Below are 19,298 nucleotides of genomic sequence, written 5' to 3'. Positions count from 1 at the left end.
CTTCACCAGGAATAAAATAGGAAGCTACTAGTAGCTTTGCAGTCTTAACACCATGAAGATCTAATGTCAGTTAAGAAAACAAGCTGACTTGTCTATAAAGTTACTTTCTTTGTCGTGTGGAAAGCTGTTTTGCATTAGATTTTCAGAAATTAGAATATTGCTGTTATAGTTTACCTAGAATATGACAAGTACTCTACTGGCCCACTGTTTGTATTGGATTATAAATTGACCAGTTTTGAAGTGAATAATGGTAAAATAAATGTTATACAGTAGAGGGCGGAAGCATTACAGTCTCTGGTAAGACATCCACTGTGATGTGGAGATCTCTTTTGATGTCGTATTTAAGATGTTTTCTTTTTCTGCAAACCATAAATTTTCTTGTTTCATACATATTCAACAATTCATCCTAACTACATGTGGGGTGCTTGTAAGTTATCTCATGTTCTTTTCTTTCTTTTTAGTTCCTCTCTCTCAGTTTTTGATGCCTATGAGAATCACATAATTTGGGAGTAGTGCATTTCTGTCATCATTCTTATTTTCATATGCCTTTATTTATATTTTCTATGTAGATTAAATTATATTTTGGTTTGTACCAGGGAGTACATCCATGTGATAAGAGGAGAAGCATCAGTGAATATCTGCATCTATTCCCTGCCATTGATTTTTCTATGGTAAGTTTTTAAATAGTTGCCTTGATTTGTTTTAATCTCTTTTTGTTCTTTTCTTTAAGGTGCTTTGAAGGCTACTTGTTTTTCATCTCCTTTCATTGACTGCATTTTCTGGCCTTTGGAATTAATTACAGAATGCTTCTACTTGATACATTTTAATGGAACCTCTAGAGCTGAAATCTACAACCTTTATAATTGTTTTCTTTATGCAGGTAGAAACAGATGAAGATGTTTTGTGGAAGCCAGATGTTAGAGAAAAAATAGAAGAAATTGTAGTTCGTGGAAGAGCATTTCTTAATTGGTATGTAAAACTTCCATCAAGTTTACTTTCATAAATGCATAATTTTATGTTTGAGAAATTCAGTAACAGTACATGGAAAGCTCACTGTTATTGAAATAATGTTTTGAATTAGGTTTATTAATATCAGAATCAAGTCTTCTCATGCATTGTAATAATGAATTGGGCACATTAATTACAATAATGGTTGGGGAGCACTTGCTTTCAACTATTGCAATTGTACAGAAGCGAGCAAAGACATGGTATCATTACAATGCAGACTTTTTGGTTTTGACTTGGGTGATTGTGCTGGAGTTCATGTACTTATAATGCTTATTTCAATTTAATGCTGATACATTCATTCTGCTTATTTGTCTAATTGTCACAAGATGCATTGAACACTGACTTTTTGGTAAAGTTTGCATATATGATTGGCTGCAAAGACAATGCATTGGACTCTCTTGCTCATTTTTTTAATTATAAAGTAATGATGGTTTTGATAAGCTTTTCAAGGATATCCTTTTGGAGTTAGATCTTGTCATCACAGTCTTTAAAATTGTTCCACAAGTCAAGGACTTGTGCTATCTTCCTTTTGATCAGGCACACATTGAAAAGGAGGAACTAGTGTGCTCAAATATATGATCTATTCTAAACAAACAGTTACTTTAGTGCATTGTCCAACTTAAATTTTTGACCCAACCTTTTTCTCTTGAGAGTGTATTAAGGCATACTATATTCTCACAGATGCAAGTTCCTTGATGGTTCAGCTTCCGCTGGAGATTAGATGATCTTATTTATTTCCCAGTTCTTAAGATTAAGTTGCTCCAATGTTTCTCCTTAGACGGTGGTGTCGGTATTACTAAAACAAGTTTGTTTCTTCACTTTATTGATGTTTCCTCAAACCTACTCCCACCCTTTTGGTGCTGCTCAGAAATCCCATCTCACTTCATTCCCATGAAGATTAATATTGATTTTTAAATGAACTTAGAGAGTTTAGATCTTAACAATGTATTGAGATCAATTATCTTGCACCTCCTAAGCTTTGAGAGGTTATTTGATTGTGATGATTTCAATGTCATACCTCTGGGCCCTCTCTAGCTTGTGGTTATTATTCCCACGATGATAATGTTTACCTGTTGTCTGCTATAATAAATTGTATTTATCCTTTCAATTGGTTTTTTTTCTTTTGAACATAATCTAGTGTTTTGGAGCAGATATAAAAGTGTATATTGCAGATTTATGAGCAGAAATTTTATAGAGTATATTGCAGATCTATGAGCAGAAATTTTAAAGAGTCTGTTACAGATCTATGAGCAGAAATATTGCAAATTGGTGAGCTGATATTAGGGCAGAATTGTAAAGGAAATGTAATCTGATTAGAAAAAAGAAATATCTCCATCATCTGTTGAAGAAGCAACATGCTAAAGGTGGAACTTACATGTTTGGAAGTTGGTGTCTCTTGTTGGGTTGTGTTGATGTGTTTTTTATGACACCTTCAAACACAAAATAATATACTAAGTATCTTATCCTCTCTTGAACAAAATCCTCCCAAGTGCTAAACTATGTGATCAAATGGGATGACTCCAAGGTTCTAATAGTCAGGTCTTGACCTTATACATGGATAGACTCGGTGATTGTGATGTGATTTTTTGGAATCACAAGGGGGACTTACATTGATACTTGAATGTTTGAATGCTAATGGAACATGGAAATTCACAAGGAATGCAAGGCAAAGCAACAACTCCACAAAGTTTAGTTTGACCTTCTAAGGTAGTCGTATGATATTCAAACCACCAACGACATAAACACTATCAAGAGGATGCATATCAATGGGTGAGTAGCAATTGAAGTTAAGCTTATAAAGAGTTCAGTTGACCACGCGAGATACTTAACAATCAGCAAAATACTAGTAGTATGAACATAAAAAATTCACCATTAATCATCCACAATAGCTTCCATCCATCTAATCAACACCATCTATCATGAGGATATAACAAGAAACCATGCAATTATGTAGAAAAAACAACACATTCCACCATAAATTCAATGAAAAGGATGTTTATTTACAACCTTGGCAACAAATTCTGCCTTGTACTCTACTCCTAACTACTAACTGCTTGCTACTTGTTATTGATTTATTAACTATTGACTATTTCTGAACTATTCACCTTTACAAATGAGAGATTTGAGCCTTTTGTAGTGCTCTCAATACAATTCAATGGCTCAGATTGATTCTCAAATCAATGGGCGAGATTGAAAGATAGAAAACCCTAATTAGTGTTTGTTACAACAAACTCCTTTTCGGCCGATTAGAAAATTACATTTGATTTGACATATGTTCCACATTGAATGTGAACCAATAGAAAATGAGGTTAGGTATCTTGAATTTTGTGCCTTCATTGAATGAGTCAAATACATTGAACTTGGATGAGGATGCCACCTCAATTCACTCCATAGATTTGGTACCTCATCACGTGTAAATAGTTGACCAATATCTCTTGATGCTCAACATCTTCAAGCTTGGTGTGATGATGATGGGGAAGCATCATCTTGGTCAACCCTTTACCCTTGCTTGCCTAAATTGCTTTGATTAATCTGTCTTGATCAACTTGCCTTCCTACTGGCTGACTTCTTGATGATATCTGATCACGAATCTCCTTCACTTTGAAGTCCTTCACCTGAAGTACTAGCAATGACTCTTGGATTTCCAAAGGGAATTCAAGATTATAAACATTTTCCTCATCATCAATATGATGTCTTTGAATATCCTGGCTCCTGATCTTGCATGCTCATCGCTGTATTTTCATCCTTCATTCAATGGCCTCCTTGAAGGTATTGATTATTCATCCTTGAAACATGATTCCTCCACTTGCGTTTGCTCTTTCTACATCTTTGTAGTGTGTTCCCTGTCTTGATGTTGCATATTTCTCAAATGCTGATCCACCTTTGCCTTGTGAAGACCTTTGTCTTGATCTTTGCTCCTTTTGTGGACTAGCTTCTTCTAATGTTGACTCGCATCGAACCTTGAACCTGAAAAGCAAACATAAATTATTTAAGACTTCAATCTTTGAGAACAATACTCTTTGAGCTCTGATTTCTGATCTCATCCTTCGCTGGTCTGATCTAATTCCTTGCTCTGAGTCTGAGATTTTACCTCTTCGTGAGCTCCTTGTGTCAAACCTGGAAGACTAGCCACAATACCTTGTATCAAACATCATGAGAAACACCTAAATAATCAAGTGCTTAATCTAGAAATGAGGACTGATTTCTGCTCCTGGGCGTGGATTTGGAGAGGCATTGACACTAACTCTAGGTGGTCGGGCTTTTTGACCCCCATTTGAAGTTTTACTGCTTGGTCGGACTTTTAGGCTCCTACTGGAAGTCACTTGGAGTAGGTCAGGGTTTTGAAGTGTCACGGACAGTGACCATAAGCAGGTCAGGGTTTTCATGTGGCACTGGAAGTGACATATAGCAGGTCGGGGTTTTCACCCCTTACTGCAAATGAAGCAAGGAAGTCGTGGAATTTGGGTGCTACTGAAAGTGGCTATAAGATGTCGTGGATTCACCCCCAACTGGAAGTGACATCTTCCTCCATATTTATTTGCATCTCTTCATCATTTTTTGTCACTTGCAGGTTTAAACAGTGAAATCACTGATCTCCTAGTAGCATAAACATCATTCATGTCTTTGGGCGGGGTTTTGAGTGTCAAGTGGAAGAGCTGGTCATGGATTTGATCCTCAACTAGAAGTCTCCATCAGCTAGTCGGACTTTTCAGCCTCAATTGGAAGTGTTAGCAAATGGTCAGACCTTTCACCCTCAAGTGGAAATGTTCATGCTTGGTCGTGGATTTGAAGGGTTACTGGAAGTGACTCCAAAGAGTCAATATCACTTGCTCAATGAACATTTCAATGTGCTTTCACTCAAACTCAGCAAACTTCACCAACCTCAAGCAATATCTTCCTTCAAAACATCAAGTATTCACCTCCATCAACGTTCAACTCACCAAGTATAAGGACATGTTCTTTCTGATCGGGCTTATGACAACCATTTGGAAGTCTTGTAAGCTGATCGGACTTTTGGAGGGTCACTGGAAGTGACTTGAAGAAGCTGGTAGGACTTTTAGGGTGTCACTGGAAGTGACTTGACTTGTCTCTTTTGCTGCTTCTATCACTTAATCCATTTCAAGAGTTCCCCATTCACTCATCAAAGTAACCTCATCATCAAGCATCCCACTTTGTTCGACAATTCTCCACACTTAGACTCAACATTCCTATCCTAGAACTTGAAAGTCACATGCTGATGATCAAATGAAATGATCATCTTAAATAGCTATCACCAAGGCATTGAAAGCTAAAGAAACCTCAATTCCAACTTAGAGAGAGAGAGAGACGACTTGATCACTCCCTGACCTTGACAACCTAAGGCACTACACCTACTTGTTGTGACGTTTTCACACATCGCCCCATTGCAAATGGGGACCCCCACTCTTTTCTTCTTAGCTGTTAGTTGTTGCAGAGTCTTTTGCTATTAACCTTTGTGTTGAGGAAGTGTAAAAGGTCAAAAGGATCAAGGATGAGCTCTAGAGTCTTGTAGCATTTCATCTCTTACAAATTGAGTGCATAAGGTTAATGTGAAGTCGTCAATCTGATTGATCAAAGATCATGGTGGCAAAGCATTGAATGGAAAAGAGGTCAAGTTGGACAAGGTAGACAAGGAGGAAGTTGATGGATGAATCCCTTGGATCAAATTTCACTACCTGCACAAAGTTTCCTTTGTCAATCAAGAGGTCTAAATGTATTTCATTGAGAGGCAAGTTGCAAGGGATAAATTTGGTAAGTACATGAAAGTTTCCTTTGCTCCTCATTTGGAGCGAACTTCCTTTGCTCCCCAATTGGAGTGAACTTGCATTTCCTTTGCTTGCATTTTGGAGCGAATACTTCCATTGCTCATCCTTAAGATTGAAATTCATTGCCTTTGCTCCTCAAATGGAGCGAACTTACAAGGAGAGCAAAACTCCAAGACAAATTGATGAATAAGTGAGGAGATGATTCTAAGAGTTTAGATGTGAATGCACTTCCTTTGCTCCCAAATTTTGAAGCAACTTCCATTGGCCAAGTCTTGAAACGAATTTCACTATATGGCATTTCCTTTGCTCCCATTTTGGAGCAAACTTTTGGAGGACCACTTCCATTGCTCTTGGTTTGGAGCAGACCTTCTTGAATAGGCTTCCTTTGCTCCCAGTTTGGAGCGAATTTTTGATGCACTTCCATTGCTCCTTCCTTGGAGTGAAGTGCACTTCCTTTGCTCCTTCTTAGGAGCGAAAATCCTCCCATTGTTTTCTAAGGAGCCTAAAATCATCATATGCTGCCTTTGTCGAGCAAAGAATTTAATCCTCAACCAGCAACCTTGAATTTGTCTAAGTATAGAGGTCACTTCCATTGCTCCTCAATTTGAGCGAACTTGTTTTCCTTTGCTCCTTCATGAGAGTAAAGTCACCTCCAAGGCATTCATTGAGGGTAATTTAATGACTTTTGCACATGGAGACTAGGCATGATTGGTAAAAAGTGACAAGTTGATGAAAAAGCAGTTAAGAGCAGGTTGGATGGTGATTCGAAGTTGACTTCCTTTGCTCCTCCTTAGGAGGGAACTTCCCTCCATTGCATCCTAAAAGGTGAGTTAATGAACTTTGACACATGGAGGACAAACCTTGAGCACTTCCTATATTCCACCTTGCATATTGACATGGCATGAGCAGGTGAAGGGATCAGATTTATAGAGATTTTGATAAAGAGATGCTGGAGATGGTGATTTAAATTCACTTCCGTTGCTCCCTGATTGGAGCGAAGTACACTTCCTTTACTCCATTATTGGAGCGAATTCCACTTCTAGGGCTAAGAAGACACATCTTGCACCCCTAAAAAGGCTAATTCAAAATCAGTCATTTGTTCACTTGAAGCAAGCATATTCCTTCTCCACATAAGCAAAACAGCGAACCTCACTTCCTTCACCAATAGAAAGGAGCAATCTCCCCTAAAAATGCACTTATCAGACCTGCAGCACATAAAAAAAATCAGAGATCATATCAAATTAAGAGGGCATGGAAAGGTTATATATCATGTGTGTTTGATACCATATTTATTTTGTTTTGCAGATGTGAGAGGATGATAATGCAAATTGCAAAACAATACCTTGAAAGAATAAAAGAAGGAGAATTGCAAGACCCACACCACCATGCAACTTCGAGGGGTATTCAAGAATCCTCACTGCAGCATGATGACATGAGGAGGTCAAAGGAGTGAAGAGGAGAGATCATGCCACTATCTCAAGGCAAGATAAGCAAGCAAAGATGGAGGAATGACTTGACCATATCGATGCTTCCCATCATCATCACCACATCGGGCAAGTGAATAATGTTGAGTATCAAGAGATATTGCTCAAACATTTTGTGTTGATCTACCAAGTGCAAGCGAACTAAGGTGTCATCCTAGTCACCATTCCATCAATCAGAGGATTCTACGTCAACATGTCTTGATTCAATGAACCAAGCTTACCCATGGGGACACAAACTTCAATGTACCTACCCCCACTATCTATTGGTCAAATATTCAAGAGAAGACGTGTCCAAATATTGTAATTATTTCTTTTTCCAGAATAGAGTTTGTTGTAACAAACCCTATTTAGGGTTTTATTGTAAAATCTCGGCCATTGATCTCAAATTGATTTGAGCCTTTGAATTGTAAAGAGCTATCTATAAAAGGCTCACTCTACTCATTTGTAAGGGTTAATAGTGAATGGTGGATAGTTTAGAAATAGTGAATAGTTGATAGATGTTAGATAGCAAGGAGTTAGAATAGATTAGGAGAAGAAGAAATTGTTGCTAAGGCTTGTAAATGGAAATACTCTTTTCGTTGAAGATATGATGAAATGTGCTATTTCAACAAGCTACATGGTTTCTACTTCTCATTTGTTTCCATGTTGATTAGATGAATGAAAGGAATTGTGAATGGTTAATGATGAAATTCATATATCCATACCACTAGCTTCTTGCTGATTGCAAATTCGCCTTGTGTGGTCAATTGGAATACTTGAATGAGCTTAAGTTCAATTGTTATTCAATCATTGATATGCATTCAATTAATGGTGTCTATGCTTCATAATGATTTGAAAATCATCTAATTTCCTTAGAAGATTGCATTAAGAATTTAAGTCTTGTAGAGTTGTTCGTTGATGGCGAAGCGAAGCTTAGTTGAATTTCACCTAATCATTCATCATCTCTTGCATTCTTAGGAGTAGCGTAGTCTTCCTAAACCCATCTCTTTTGCCCTTTTTTATTCTCCAAGCAAATAGCTAGAATCTAAGTGCCAGCAATTCAAGCATTCAAATCATTCAACGTAAGTCCCCTTGGATTACCAGCAATCACATCAACCAATTTGTGCTTATCCACACGTCATGACCCGAAATATTAAGAACCTTGGAGTTATCTCAAGTGATCCTTATGTGAATCTTCAACATTTGAGAGACTTTGATCAAGAGTGGATAAGATACTTTGGGGTATCTTATTCTGTGTTTGATTGTGCCTAAAAAACACATCAACACTACTCAAGTAAAAGGTTAATAGCTAAAACTACTGCCAAGCTAGACTACCAAACTAAGACAACTAGCCTAAAAAGCGAAAAAGTGGGGGTCCCCATTTGCAATGGGGCGATGTGTGAAAACGTCACAACAGGGTTGTGCTTAGTAGTGGGGATTGGTCTCTAGTGGGTTGCTGCCTATGAATTTTCAAGAGGGGATTGGTGTCTCTTGTGGGTTGGTGCCTACAAAATTTGTAAGACGATCTATATAGGCAATATTTTGATGTGGTTTTCTCTTGCAAGTATTTCCACGTAAATCGTGTGTTTGTCTCTTGTTCCTTATTGCTAGGTCTTGCATGTTTGTTATTGCTGTGGATGATTAAGTTTTGAAGTATTATTGTAGTTAATTAAGTTTTTAAAAAGAAAAAGTTTGTTGTTAAATTGATTCACCCCCCCTCTCAGTATAACTGAGTGCTCTTTAATAACCTATTCAAGCAAGACAGTAAGTGGCATACTATATAAGGTAGTTACCATGTACCTACCATTTATTAAAAATATATTAACAGTAGAATGAAAGGATCACAATTCTCGTTCATGCCAACATGAAGTTTCCCAAAAAACCACACTAACCTATAAATTATCTATTGTCTCTGAAATTTAGAGTTTAAAGGCATTTAAAAAGCAAGGCATATAGGTAAGTTAGGCATAAGAGATAAGGATTTAGAAACGTTTTTGAAGCCAGTAAGGATAAACTTAGTACAGCCCTATGAATATGTACATTTGAAAAATTAAATGTGGATATGTACATGCCACTATGTACATGCGATCAAGTTAACGTTACAGACCACTAATGCACATTAAAAGATACGTGCCTGCAAACATGCGATATGTGTGCACATCAATATGTTTAAGTTTCAACATCTAAACTATTCTATTGCACATCAAGTTTTCAAAGAGCGGCATTTGCACTAAGAAACTCATTTTGTAGGGTTGGCATATAGGTCAATTTAATGTGTCAAAAATAGAAAAAGTCAAACTCCATTCTATAGGGAGTGATAGTATTCAAACAACAGAACCATATGACCATGCCCAATACCTTAGCAGCTGTAATATGCAGCCCTGTTTTTTTTTTGATTCATTGCAAGTTTTGAAACCAACATAAATTGTTTGCTGATTGTTTGTTTTAAGGTTTCATTTACCAAATGATGGCATACATTGAAGTTTTGAACACATTTGCAAGAAACGACTGACTAAATTCCAAGAAGCTTGAATAATAAGTTCACCATTAATTGTTTAAATCAATACATATAATCTAGAATTAATGCTTTACAATAACCAGACTTGGAAATGTGATATTTCTGGAGATTTGAAGTCGTGAACAGCATGTCGACCAGCAAAATATATCTGCTCCAAGCATCCAAAACCTGAAAAGCACCTTCGAACTCACTCCAAAATGCTTCCCAACTTTAAGAGACTCTTCTCCAAACCCAAATGCCTCAAAAAGGAAGAATAAGCAACATCAAAAGTGCAGATTGAAGCCTCCAAAGTTCCTACGTGCCAAGGTAGGAAGAGGTGCCCTAGCTTAGAGGGGCAATTTCATGCCAAAAATCATTCCTTCACGAAAATAAGCAAATAACATATGGAAATGAGGAATCCAATAAATCAGTACCCAGAATGATATGCAATTCACTCATGGAGTTATGAGCAGAAATGTGAATACCTATATCTCTGAAAATGAAGACCAGCATTGAGAAGTTACATTCAAATGCGCAAAAGCTTGAACAATGCTCCCAAAAAGATCAAACCACACCAAAAACTGAAAATCCACATCAACATACTTCATAAATCTTCATTATCTTCAAACCCAAATCTCCAAACAGCAAGCCAAAATACTGAAATCTCAATCTGTAAGCTACAACCAGCTACGGAGGATATTGCACCACTGAAGAGGGATTTTGTCCTCAACCAGCACTAAGAGAATTCTCCAAGTTCATTCCAGCAGCATTTCCTTATGTTGGCAATTTTAGAATGCAGAAATTACAGCCACAATTCATATATATAGAGTTGGAGGGAAAAGTTAGGGCAACACCAATTTGAATTATAATATTTTCCTTCAAAATATGTCTTAAAAACTTTTAAAATTCATTTAAATCTTTCCTCTCACCTTGGTGTCCACTTTTGGGCCACTTAAAAAACATTTTATTCACTAAGTCATCCCCCCTTACCTAGGCATTACTTTTGGAGGCCACTTTATAAAGACACTATTCAGTTTTGTTATAAATTGAATTTACCTTTTTGATCACTTAAATGAGAATTATAAATATTATCCACTTCACCTTAGGAAACTCACCAAGGGACTGAAATCGAAAACATTTTGCTCTGAAGCCAAGAGGAAATTGAAATTGAGACCAAGTGGACAAACTTACTAAAAATAGGATATGCTAAAAATAGAAACTTTGCTGAAACACCGTAAAATCACAAGCTTGAGTTCTCCACACCGTTCCCTAACTCACTCCATTTAGCCTACAGGAGTGGGCTGACGGGAAGCCAAACTGACTATGTGCGAGAAGGGGACATTACAGTATGCAATTCCAAGTGAAAATGACCTATGCTCAAAGGATGTAATCTAAAGCATAGATGCTGAAAGTCAAGCATTTTTGGCAAGGTTTGGATGAGTCTTGAAGCTTGGTTAAAAGCAGTCAAGTTATGGAAAAAAGCAATACCCATGAAGATTTGTGTGGTTTCAAAGGCTTTAATTTGGGCTGCCCCTTGACCCCGTTGGATGTGTTGCCCCCATAACCCTTCAAGGGGTTTTGTCCCTTGATTCCATTGGAGACGTTGCTCCTCCACCATGCTAGGTGCTGCCACCCTAGACCCCTACTCTCATTTTTATTTTCTCTCTATATCTTTATTCTATTAAAATGCCTATAAAAAAATGCAGTAGATTTTTCTTTTTTCATCTTTTTTTATATGTGTTTTGATAATCTGATTTTTACTCTATTTTTTCCATTTTTTTGGAAAAATCTTTTACTTTTGCTTTGCTGATTTTTTCCCAAAAGATTTTTGCTGCTATGATAAAAAAGACTGGTTCTGTGCATTGTGATATTTTTGTCTATAATACCACCTTGTATTTTATTTTATTTTGTTCCATACACTATTTCACTATAACAAAAACTCATCAGGTTAAGATAGTTTTGAACTTTTATACAATAAAACTAGGATTCGGGAAATTTCCTTTTGGTGTATCAACTAATGCATACTATACTGTTTTGATGGAATAATTGGAAAAAAACAAGAAGCAAAGAGTTGTAGAAAATGGGAAAAACCAAAATACAGGCCTCACGGCATGCTATGGACTATTTCTAATTTTAGTGTTGTTTTAGATTTATGATAATAGTGGGAATACATTACTGACAGATGAACCCATACTTAGATGTTTTTGAGGGAGAACTACTAACAGAAATATTTGGCATAGGGAGATGAACTCACAAGCAAAATGTGCTTGAATTTTTTGTGAAGAGGATTATTACATCTGTATGATTTTGTACAATCAAGAAGTTATTTTATGTTGCCAAAGATTTGTAGCCGAACACTTTTTAGTTTTTTGTTGAGGAGGACTATACATCTGCAAGATTCTGTACAATAAAGTTACTTCATTACCAAAGATTGTATCTGAGCACTAGGATCACATTTCTGAGTTAATAGAGTTGAAAATTAAAACATCAAAAACATTTGACACGGGGTATTTTAATTTATGCTCCTTTTCTGAATCAATATGACATTTGAGGATGTTAAACTTTTGTTGGATCATTATAAAGAAATGTTTGTTGTAAAAGTGTGATTGTGACTGTTATTTGTGTCTGCAGGTTATTGACACGAAAAGAGAAGGAAATAGCAGTAGTCTCACACAGTGGATTTCTAACGCACACACTGGAATCCTTTGGGACGGATTGCAATCCCTTGGTCAGAAGTGAGATTCATAAAGGGTAAGTGGATGAACTGTAAAGAAGCTATTTCTTTTTGTGGTGGATAGAGTTTTTTTATGTATAAATATTAAATAACATGAACATGCATACATGAAAGTCTTGTCATCAAGTTTTGTGCATTCTCTTGAGTTACAATAATTGTTCCCATCAACTAATATACTAATTTTAGAGTCCTGCATAATTTCTCAAAACAATGAATGGAGAAAAAGTGCTTATGCATGAGTATGGACCATAGGCATGCCATTTATTTATCCACAAAATTTGCACAGAAGAAGATCAATTTTAGTTCCCATGAAAGTGCAATCATAGTACCTTACAATATCTTGGAGTTAGGAAATCTTTGTTGTTTCTCTGTTACAGTAAATATTTCCTCTTTTTTGTTATGGAGATCAATATTTTTTGGCCCATATGTGTCCTCCCACATGATTCTCTAAATTAATTTGGCAGAGTATGAATTTTTTTTGAATAAAGGGGTAAAAACTTTATTAATAATCAGAAACAAGCATTACATAAGAAAACCAGAGCCTCAAAGCTCTAGAAGAGAACAACAAACCCAACCAGTTATCATCCAGCTTCATAACTATCTATATCCTCAGCAAAGATCTTATGCAAGTCCTGACAGTAATCGGGCGAAAGATGCTCCCAACCCCCAACTTTCCAATCATCACCATGTTTTGAAGCCCACTTAGCCAAACAATCAGCTGCTCTATTCCATTCACGAGGAATGTGGATGAAAGAGACCTTCTCCATCATAGCACTAATTTGCAAAATCTAGTGCACAATCCCTGCCAGCTGCCAATTAATCCCACTCACCTTCTGTTCAATCAACAGAGTAACAATAATCTATGAATCCGATTCACAGATAACCTTGCGCCACCCCAACTCATATGCACGCTCCAGGGCATAGAAAATTGCTAATCCCTCCATAAAATTATTAGACTGTTGCCCTTTATGCACTGATAAGAAGAAAACCATGTCCCCCATATGATCCTTACCAACACCCCCAATTCTAGTAGGACCCAAATTACCCCGAGAGGAGCCATCAGTGTTAATCTTAATGGATTCATCCTGAGGGGGCAACCATCTTCCCACCCTTTGAACCTTCTTCTTAGCATGTCTACCTCGCCTAACACAAGCTGAGACAAGAGACATCTTCTGCAAACCCAACCTACTCACAATATCAACCTCTCCTCTATCCAAAGGAAAATTCACCTCACATTTAGCTTCCACCGTCTCCTGGATCATTCCAATGATTCTATTCCACACTCGCTGAACTAATAGTCTGACTTCCCTAAAGATCCTCGTATTCCTCTTTAGCCAGATCTGCCAAAGTATGAAAATGGGCCTAATGTGCCAGATAGTTTGGAGAAAAAAGGATAAAATAGGAGGCGTGCCCAAACTGCTCCAAAACTCCACCAAAGAATTCGCGTGAACACAAGAGTGCTTCCACACCCCCCACCAATAATGCCAGAGCAGCAACGAGAAAGGGCATTTGAAGAACAAGTGTGAAGAATCCTCCTCTCCATTACCACACAAAACACAGATGGAAGGCCCAGGGAACCCACGCTTGTGAATATTGTCCCAGGTTAGACATCTATTCAAAGCCAAAGTCCAAGCAAAACAATTACACTTCGGCCAAGAGAAATTGTTCCAAACATATTTCCACTAGTGCACCTCCCTCCCCTCCAATTTACGGGACACCAGCTTCTGGTACCCATTGGCAACAATAAAAACACCCTTAGGATTCGGGGACCAAGCAAGTCTATCCCTATCCTTAAGGGAACTACAGTGTCTACTAGCCAAAATGCCATGAAGCTCAGCGCAGTCTTCCTCCATACTGTTGATGTGTCTTTTGTACACGATCAAACACAGAATAAAATACCTAAAGGCACCTTATCCTCTCTTGAACAAAGCTTCCCGACTGCTGAAGATCTCGCCGAAGGATCAATCGAGGCAACTCCAAGGTTCTTGTATGTAGGGTCTCTACGTGTGGATAAGCTCTTCGTGGTATGATGTGATTTTGCTGGAATCACAAGGGGACTTACATTTGACTGCCTGAACGTCTGATTTGCTTTGGATATTGCTGGAACATGAGATTTTACTGGTCCTAGATTTTGAAAAAAAGGAAAAAGGAGGAGGGTTGAAACGAGATCTATTTCTAATACTAAGAATGTAAGAGCAATGAATGACCTTTGATGAAATTCTAACTAAGTCTTGCTTTGACATCCCAGGACCATCTCCACAAGGTTAGTGCGATCTTCTGAGGAAAGCTTTATGATGTTCAGATCACCGCTACAAGCATGGACACCATCAGGCTGATGCATATCAATGAAGAAGCGACAATTGAAGTTAAGCTTAAGCATATCAATGAAGAAGCGAGAAGGCAAGTCTGCAATCAACAAACTGCTAGTAGTATGGATATACATATTTCACCATCGATCATACACATTTCTTCCACTCATCTAATAACATGAAATCAAATTTGAGAAGTATAGAGACCATGCAAATTGTTGAATCGACCCATAGAATTCACCATTTCTTCAATGAAGTTTACAAGTCCTTTACAACATCTTGGCAACAATCTTTGCCTTCTCTTTCTACTCTACTCTAACTATTTCTTACTCTCTGACTATTCACTACTATCTATTCTCTTTTAACCTACTATTAACTATTAACTAGATATTCTCTATCAACCCACTATTAACCTCTACAAATGAGGAGCCAAGGCTTTATATAGGGAGCCCTTTACAAACAGACGACTCTGATTGATTTAGAATCAATGGCTAGGATTACAAGATAAAAACCCTAATTAGGGTTTGTTACAACAAACTTCCTCTAGCCAATGAGAAAATTACATTCCAAGGGTGAGGACCAATAAGAAGCAGGGGTAGGTGCCTCAAAGTTTGTGTCGTCCCCGATGAGTTAGGTACATTGAATCTGGACACACTGAGGTGGACCAATCCAACCGGAGGAATGATGACTGGGATGCCACCTTGTCTGACACTTGTAACTTGGTTGATGTTCAATTTGATGAGGTTGATGTTCAATTAACTCTTTTGAGACTATCTGCTTCTTCAATGGACCCTTGCACTGACCTTATTTGATTCTCCTCTGTCTTTGATGTGATGGATGGGTGGTGTACCTTTCCTTGAAATGTTGGCAACGCCTTTCATTGTCATCTTGTGGTTCCTTAGCGTGGCAAAGTGAAGGTTCTGGAGGTAGCTGGCAATTCCTTGAACACCTTGAGTCTTCCCTTTTGCCTGTGGAACGTCCTTAACGATGGTGGATTGGAAGAGGTCGTCCTTGATGATGCTGGACTGGAATTGGTCGTCCTTGATGATGCTGGACTGGAAGAGGTCGTCCTTGCCCTGGCTTGGTTTTCTCCATTTGCAAAATAAACCAAAAGGTGATTAAGTACATATGACATGTTCATTTCAACAAAGCATTTTCCACTTTAAATCATTAATGAGAAGATATCAAAATGGAATTTCGCTCAAGATTTTCCCTAGGGACAGGCCCTATAAGAATTTCGCCCTGGACCCTTTAGAAGGGTCAGGAGTGAATTTTGACAAAGTTGCTCAATCGGACCTCATTCTCAACATTACCTCACAACTAGCTCTTCACCTGGCCCAAACAAGGTGAAAAATAGGAGTTTCCAAGGATTTCGCCATGGACCCTTTGGAAGGGTCAGGAGCAATTTCCTTGATTTTGTCTTAATTGCCTCATTTTTTCAGTCCAAAATCCTCTTAAAGGTGAGCATATGCTAGTTTTAGTTCAACAAAGCCTAGGGATTCAATTCTTTAGCTTCTAACATGGGCAAATTAGGCGATGATGAGAATTTCGCTCTGGACCCTTTGGAAGGGTCAGGAGCGAAATTCCTTCTTTAGGTCAAAACTCACCTTTGTTTCATTGACAATCTCTTCTAAGACAATCTCTAAGGTCCATTCACCTTGATCATTGACTTGGCTCAACACTATCTTGAAGAAAACATGACATTTTGTGAATTTCGCTCTGGACCCTTTGGAAGGGTCAGGAGCGAAATTCACCTTTTAGGCTTAATTCTTCATCTTCTTCACTTCAACTCATCTTGCAAGGCTAAATAACCTTACTCCAATCTCAACCACACCCTAGGAATCAAAATCCTAACTTGACACAAGGAGGAAATAGTGGATTTGAAGAATTTCGCTTTGGACCCTTTGGAAGGGTCAGGAGCGAAATTCACCTTTTGCTTGTTTATCCTCACTCAATTCCATTCTTTTCACTTTGTTTCCTCTAGACTTCCCTTGTTGAATCCTTTTCTCTACTTGGCAACATTTGCTTGATCCTCAAAAGCCTTGAAAAGGAAAAAATTCGCTCAAAAATCTAGCCAGGGACAAGACCTATCCAAAATTTCGCTCTGGACCCTTTGGAAGGGTCAAGAGCGAAATTCTTGTTTTAGCTCAAAATTTACATTTTTGATGATCAAAAATCATTCAAAGGCAATCCAAAGAGCTTTTCTCACCTAGGCCTAGGCTTGACTTCATACAAATTTTGGAGGAAAAGATGGTTTTAGGGTTTTTCGCTCTGGACCCTTTGGAAGGGTCAAGAGCGAAAATCTTGTTTTGAGCTTATTCCTCCCTAAGGCAAGAACATATCCATTTTCCTTCCAACATGCCTTGGATACTAAAATTTTGATCAAACAAGGAAGAAAATGAGGGCTAGGTAGATTTTCGCTCTGGACCCTTTGGAAAGGTCAGGAGCGAAAATAATGTTTTGGGCTTGATTGCTCATCTTTCCTTCTTCAATCTTCTCTGGGGGGCAAACATAGACTACTCTCCTTGCATCTCCATCTTGGTCCTGACTTTGGCTAAAGGGAAAAATGAGTGTTTTCAAGAATTTCGCTCTGGACCCTTTGGAAGGGTCAGGAGCGAAATTCAATTTTTAGGCTAAAATCCTCCATTTCCTCCACATCTAGTCATTCCCTTAGGCAAAAAACATGTCAAACACTTCCATACATGCCTTAGAAACTAGGAATTTGGCCTTGACAAGTGAGAAATTGAGGTTTTAAGGGGATTTTCGCTCTGGACCCTTTGGAAGGGCAGGAGCGAAATTCTCCTTAAAGGTTGATTTTCATCATTATAGGCAAGATAGGGGGTCAAACTGAGGATTTCGCTCTGGACCCTTTGGAAGGGTCAGGAGCGTAATCCATCCTCTAGGTTGATTTCCATCATTTTATCGCCTCAAACCTCCTTTCAAAGGCAAACATGTATCCAAGGCCTCCAAACCATGTCTTAGAAGTTACAAATTTGGTCATGTTAAAGAGCAAAATAGAGGAAATATGAATTTCGCTCTGGACCCTTTGGAAGGGTTAGGAGCAAAATTTTCATTTTAGGCTCATTTCTTGATTCCCTTACCCTTTCCTTGGCTTGGACATAACTTGTTAGGCCTCCTTTGATCTCTATCAAGCTCACCTTGGCATCCATTTGGAGACTTTGTGAAGAAAAATAGGGTTTTATATGAATTTCGCTCTGGACCCTTTGGAAGGGTCAGGAGCGAAATTCCTCCTTGGGCTCAAATCCTGACTTCATTTTCACATTTCTTCATTCAAACAAGTGTGTTTACCTTCATTCAAGCCTAGGAATGGTTAGCTCAAAGTTTGGGTTAAGGTGGAGTGTCTTGTAGAGGAATTCTTTCTTCTAGGCTCAATTCACCTTCAAACTGACTTGACTTTGTCTTAGACTTGATCCTAGATCCATTTCCTTCCATATCCTTGCAAATTTGCTCGACCACTCTTTGACTTAGGTGAGATCTTGAGTCCTTGGTGAATTTTCGCTCTGGACCCTTTGGAAGGGTTAGGAACGAAATTTGACATTTTAGCTTCTTTGTCAGGATTCATTTATGGAATATAACATTTAAGTATAAGTGACACTTTAAGTTATATTCCATATATACTGTCAGGATGTTTGAGAGTGGTTTCGGACCTCCAGGAGTTATAATGCAAAATCTAGTTTTTGGAGGATTCTTCAATTTTCCAGACACCCAAATTTCAGGATCAGGATGACATTCTAGACTTAGCCAAATTTCAGGGCATTTGAAGATCAGGATGACTTTCCAGACTTTATCACTCACCAACTTGACCTAACTTAGACCTTCAAAGAGGATATTCACTCACCAAGCAAGACACAATTAGCAACAAGAGCAAAACCAGGCCCTAAGGAAGACTTTCAAAGAAACCCTAACCCGGAGCATCCACTGACTCACCTTTAGCTGAAACAGAGCCTGCTCTCTTAATAATCCTTTTGGCAACACTCAGCATGCAAAGGCTAACAGACAAAACCCTAAAAGACCTAGAAAGCAAACCCCGAAAGCAAGAAAAGTAGGGGTCCCCATTTGCAATGGGGCGATATGTGAATACGTCACAACACATACCAACAACCAACCATTCATTAGGAACCTTCCATCGCACCATCTCCAATTGCCCACACCTATAAACAAACTTAAAGTCGCTCACTCTAGACCACCCTGCCTCCAGGAACCTCTGGCAAAGATTCACTAAATTAGGAAACTGATCAATAATTTGGGGGGGGGGGGGTAGCCATCCCAAGAATTGAACCAAAGAAGCACCTCTTCCCCCCTCTTACAGATCCAAAAAAGTCTTTTGATCAGTGCAGCCCCTCTCTTGAGAGTACTCCAAATCATAGAGCCTTTTCCCGCAAGCGAATATCTTGGAATTTCCTCCTTCGGGATCCTCTGCATATACTTGTAAGACAAAATCCTAGCCCAACCTTGGTCTTGTTCAATACACCACCTCTAGTA

The 19,298-nt window shown here is 38.2% G+C and overlaps 1 protein-coding gene across 3 annotated transcripts in view; it reads left to right on the top strand.

The window, feature by feature from the left end:
* Nucleotides 1-19,298, top strand: part of LOC131026991 (phosphoglycerate mutase-like protein 1) — a 61,183-nt gene that overhangs the window by 17,137 nt on the left and 24,748 nt on the right. For all 3 annotated transcript variants that reach the window (XM_057956993.2, XM_057956995.2, XM_059213128.1), the window contains 3 exons: nt 597-671; nt 881-969; nt 12,384-12,503. In XM_057956993.2, the coding sequence (XP_057812976.2) occupies nt 597-671; nt 881-969; nt 12,384-12,503 (284 nt within the window). The remainder of the gene's footprint in view (nt 1-596; nt 672-880; nt 970-12,383; nt 12,504-19,298) is intronic.

This window comes from Cryptomeria japonica, chromosome 10 (genome assembly GCF_030272615.1).
Source record: "Cryptomeria japonica chromosome 10, Sugi_1.0, whole genome shotgun sequence".
NCBI lineage: Eukaryota > Viridiplantae > Streptophyta > Pinopsida > Cupressales > Cupressaceae > Cryptomeria > Cryptomeria japonica.
Note: the sequence above shows the minus strand (reverse complement) of the source record. Positions and strands in the feature narration are given on the sequence as shown.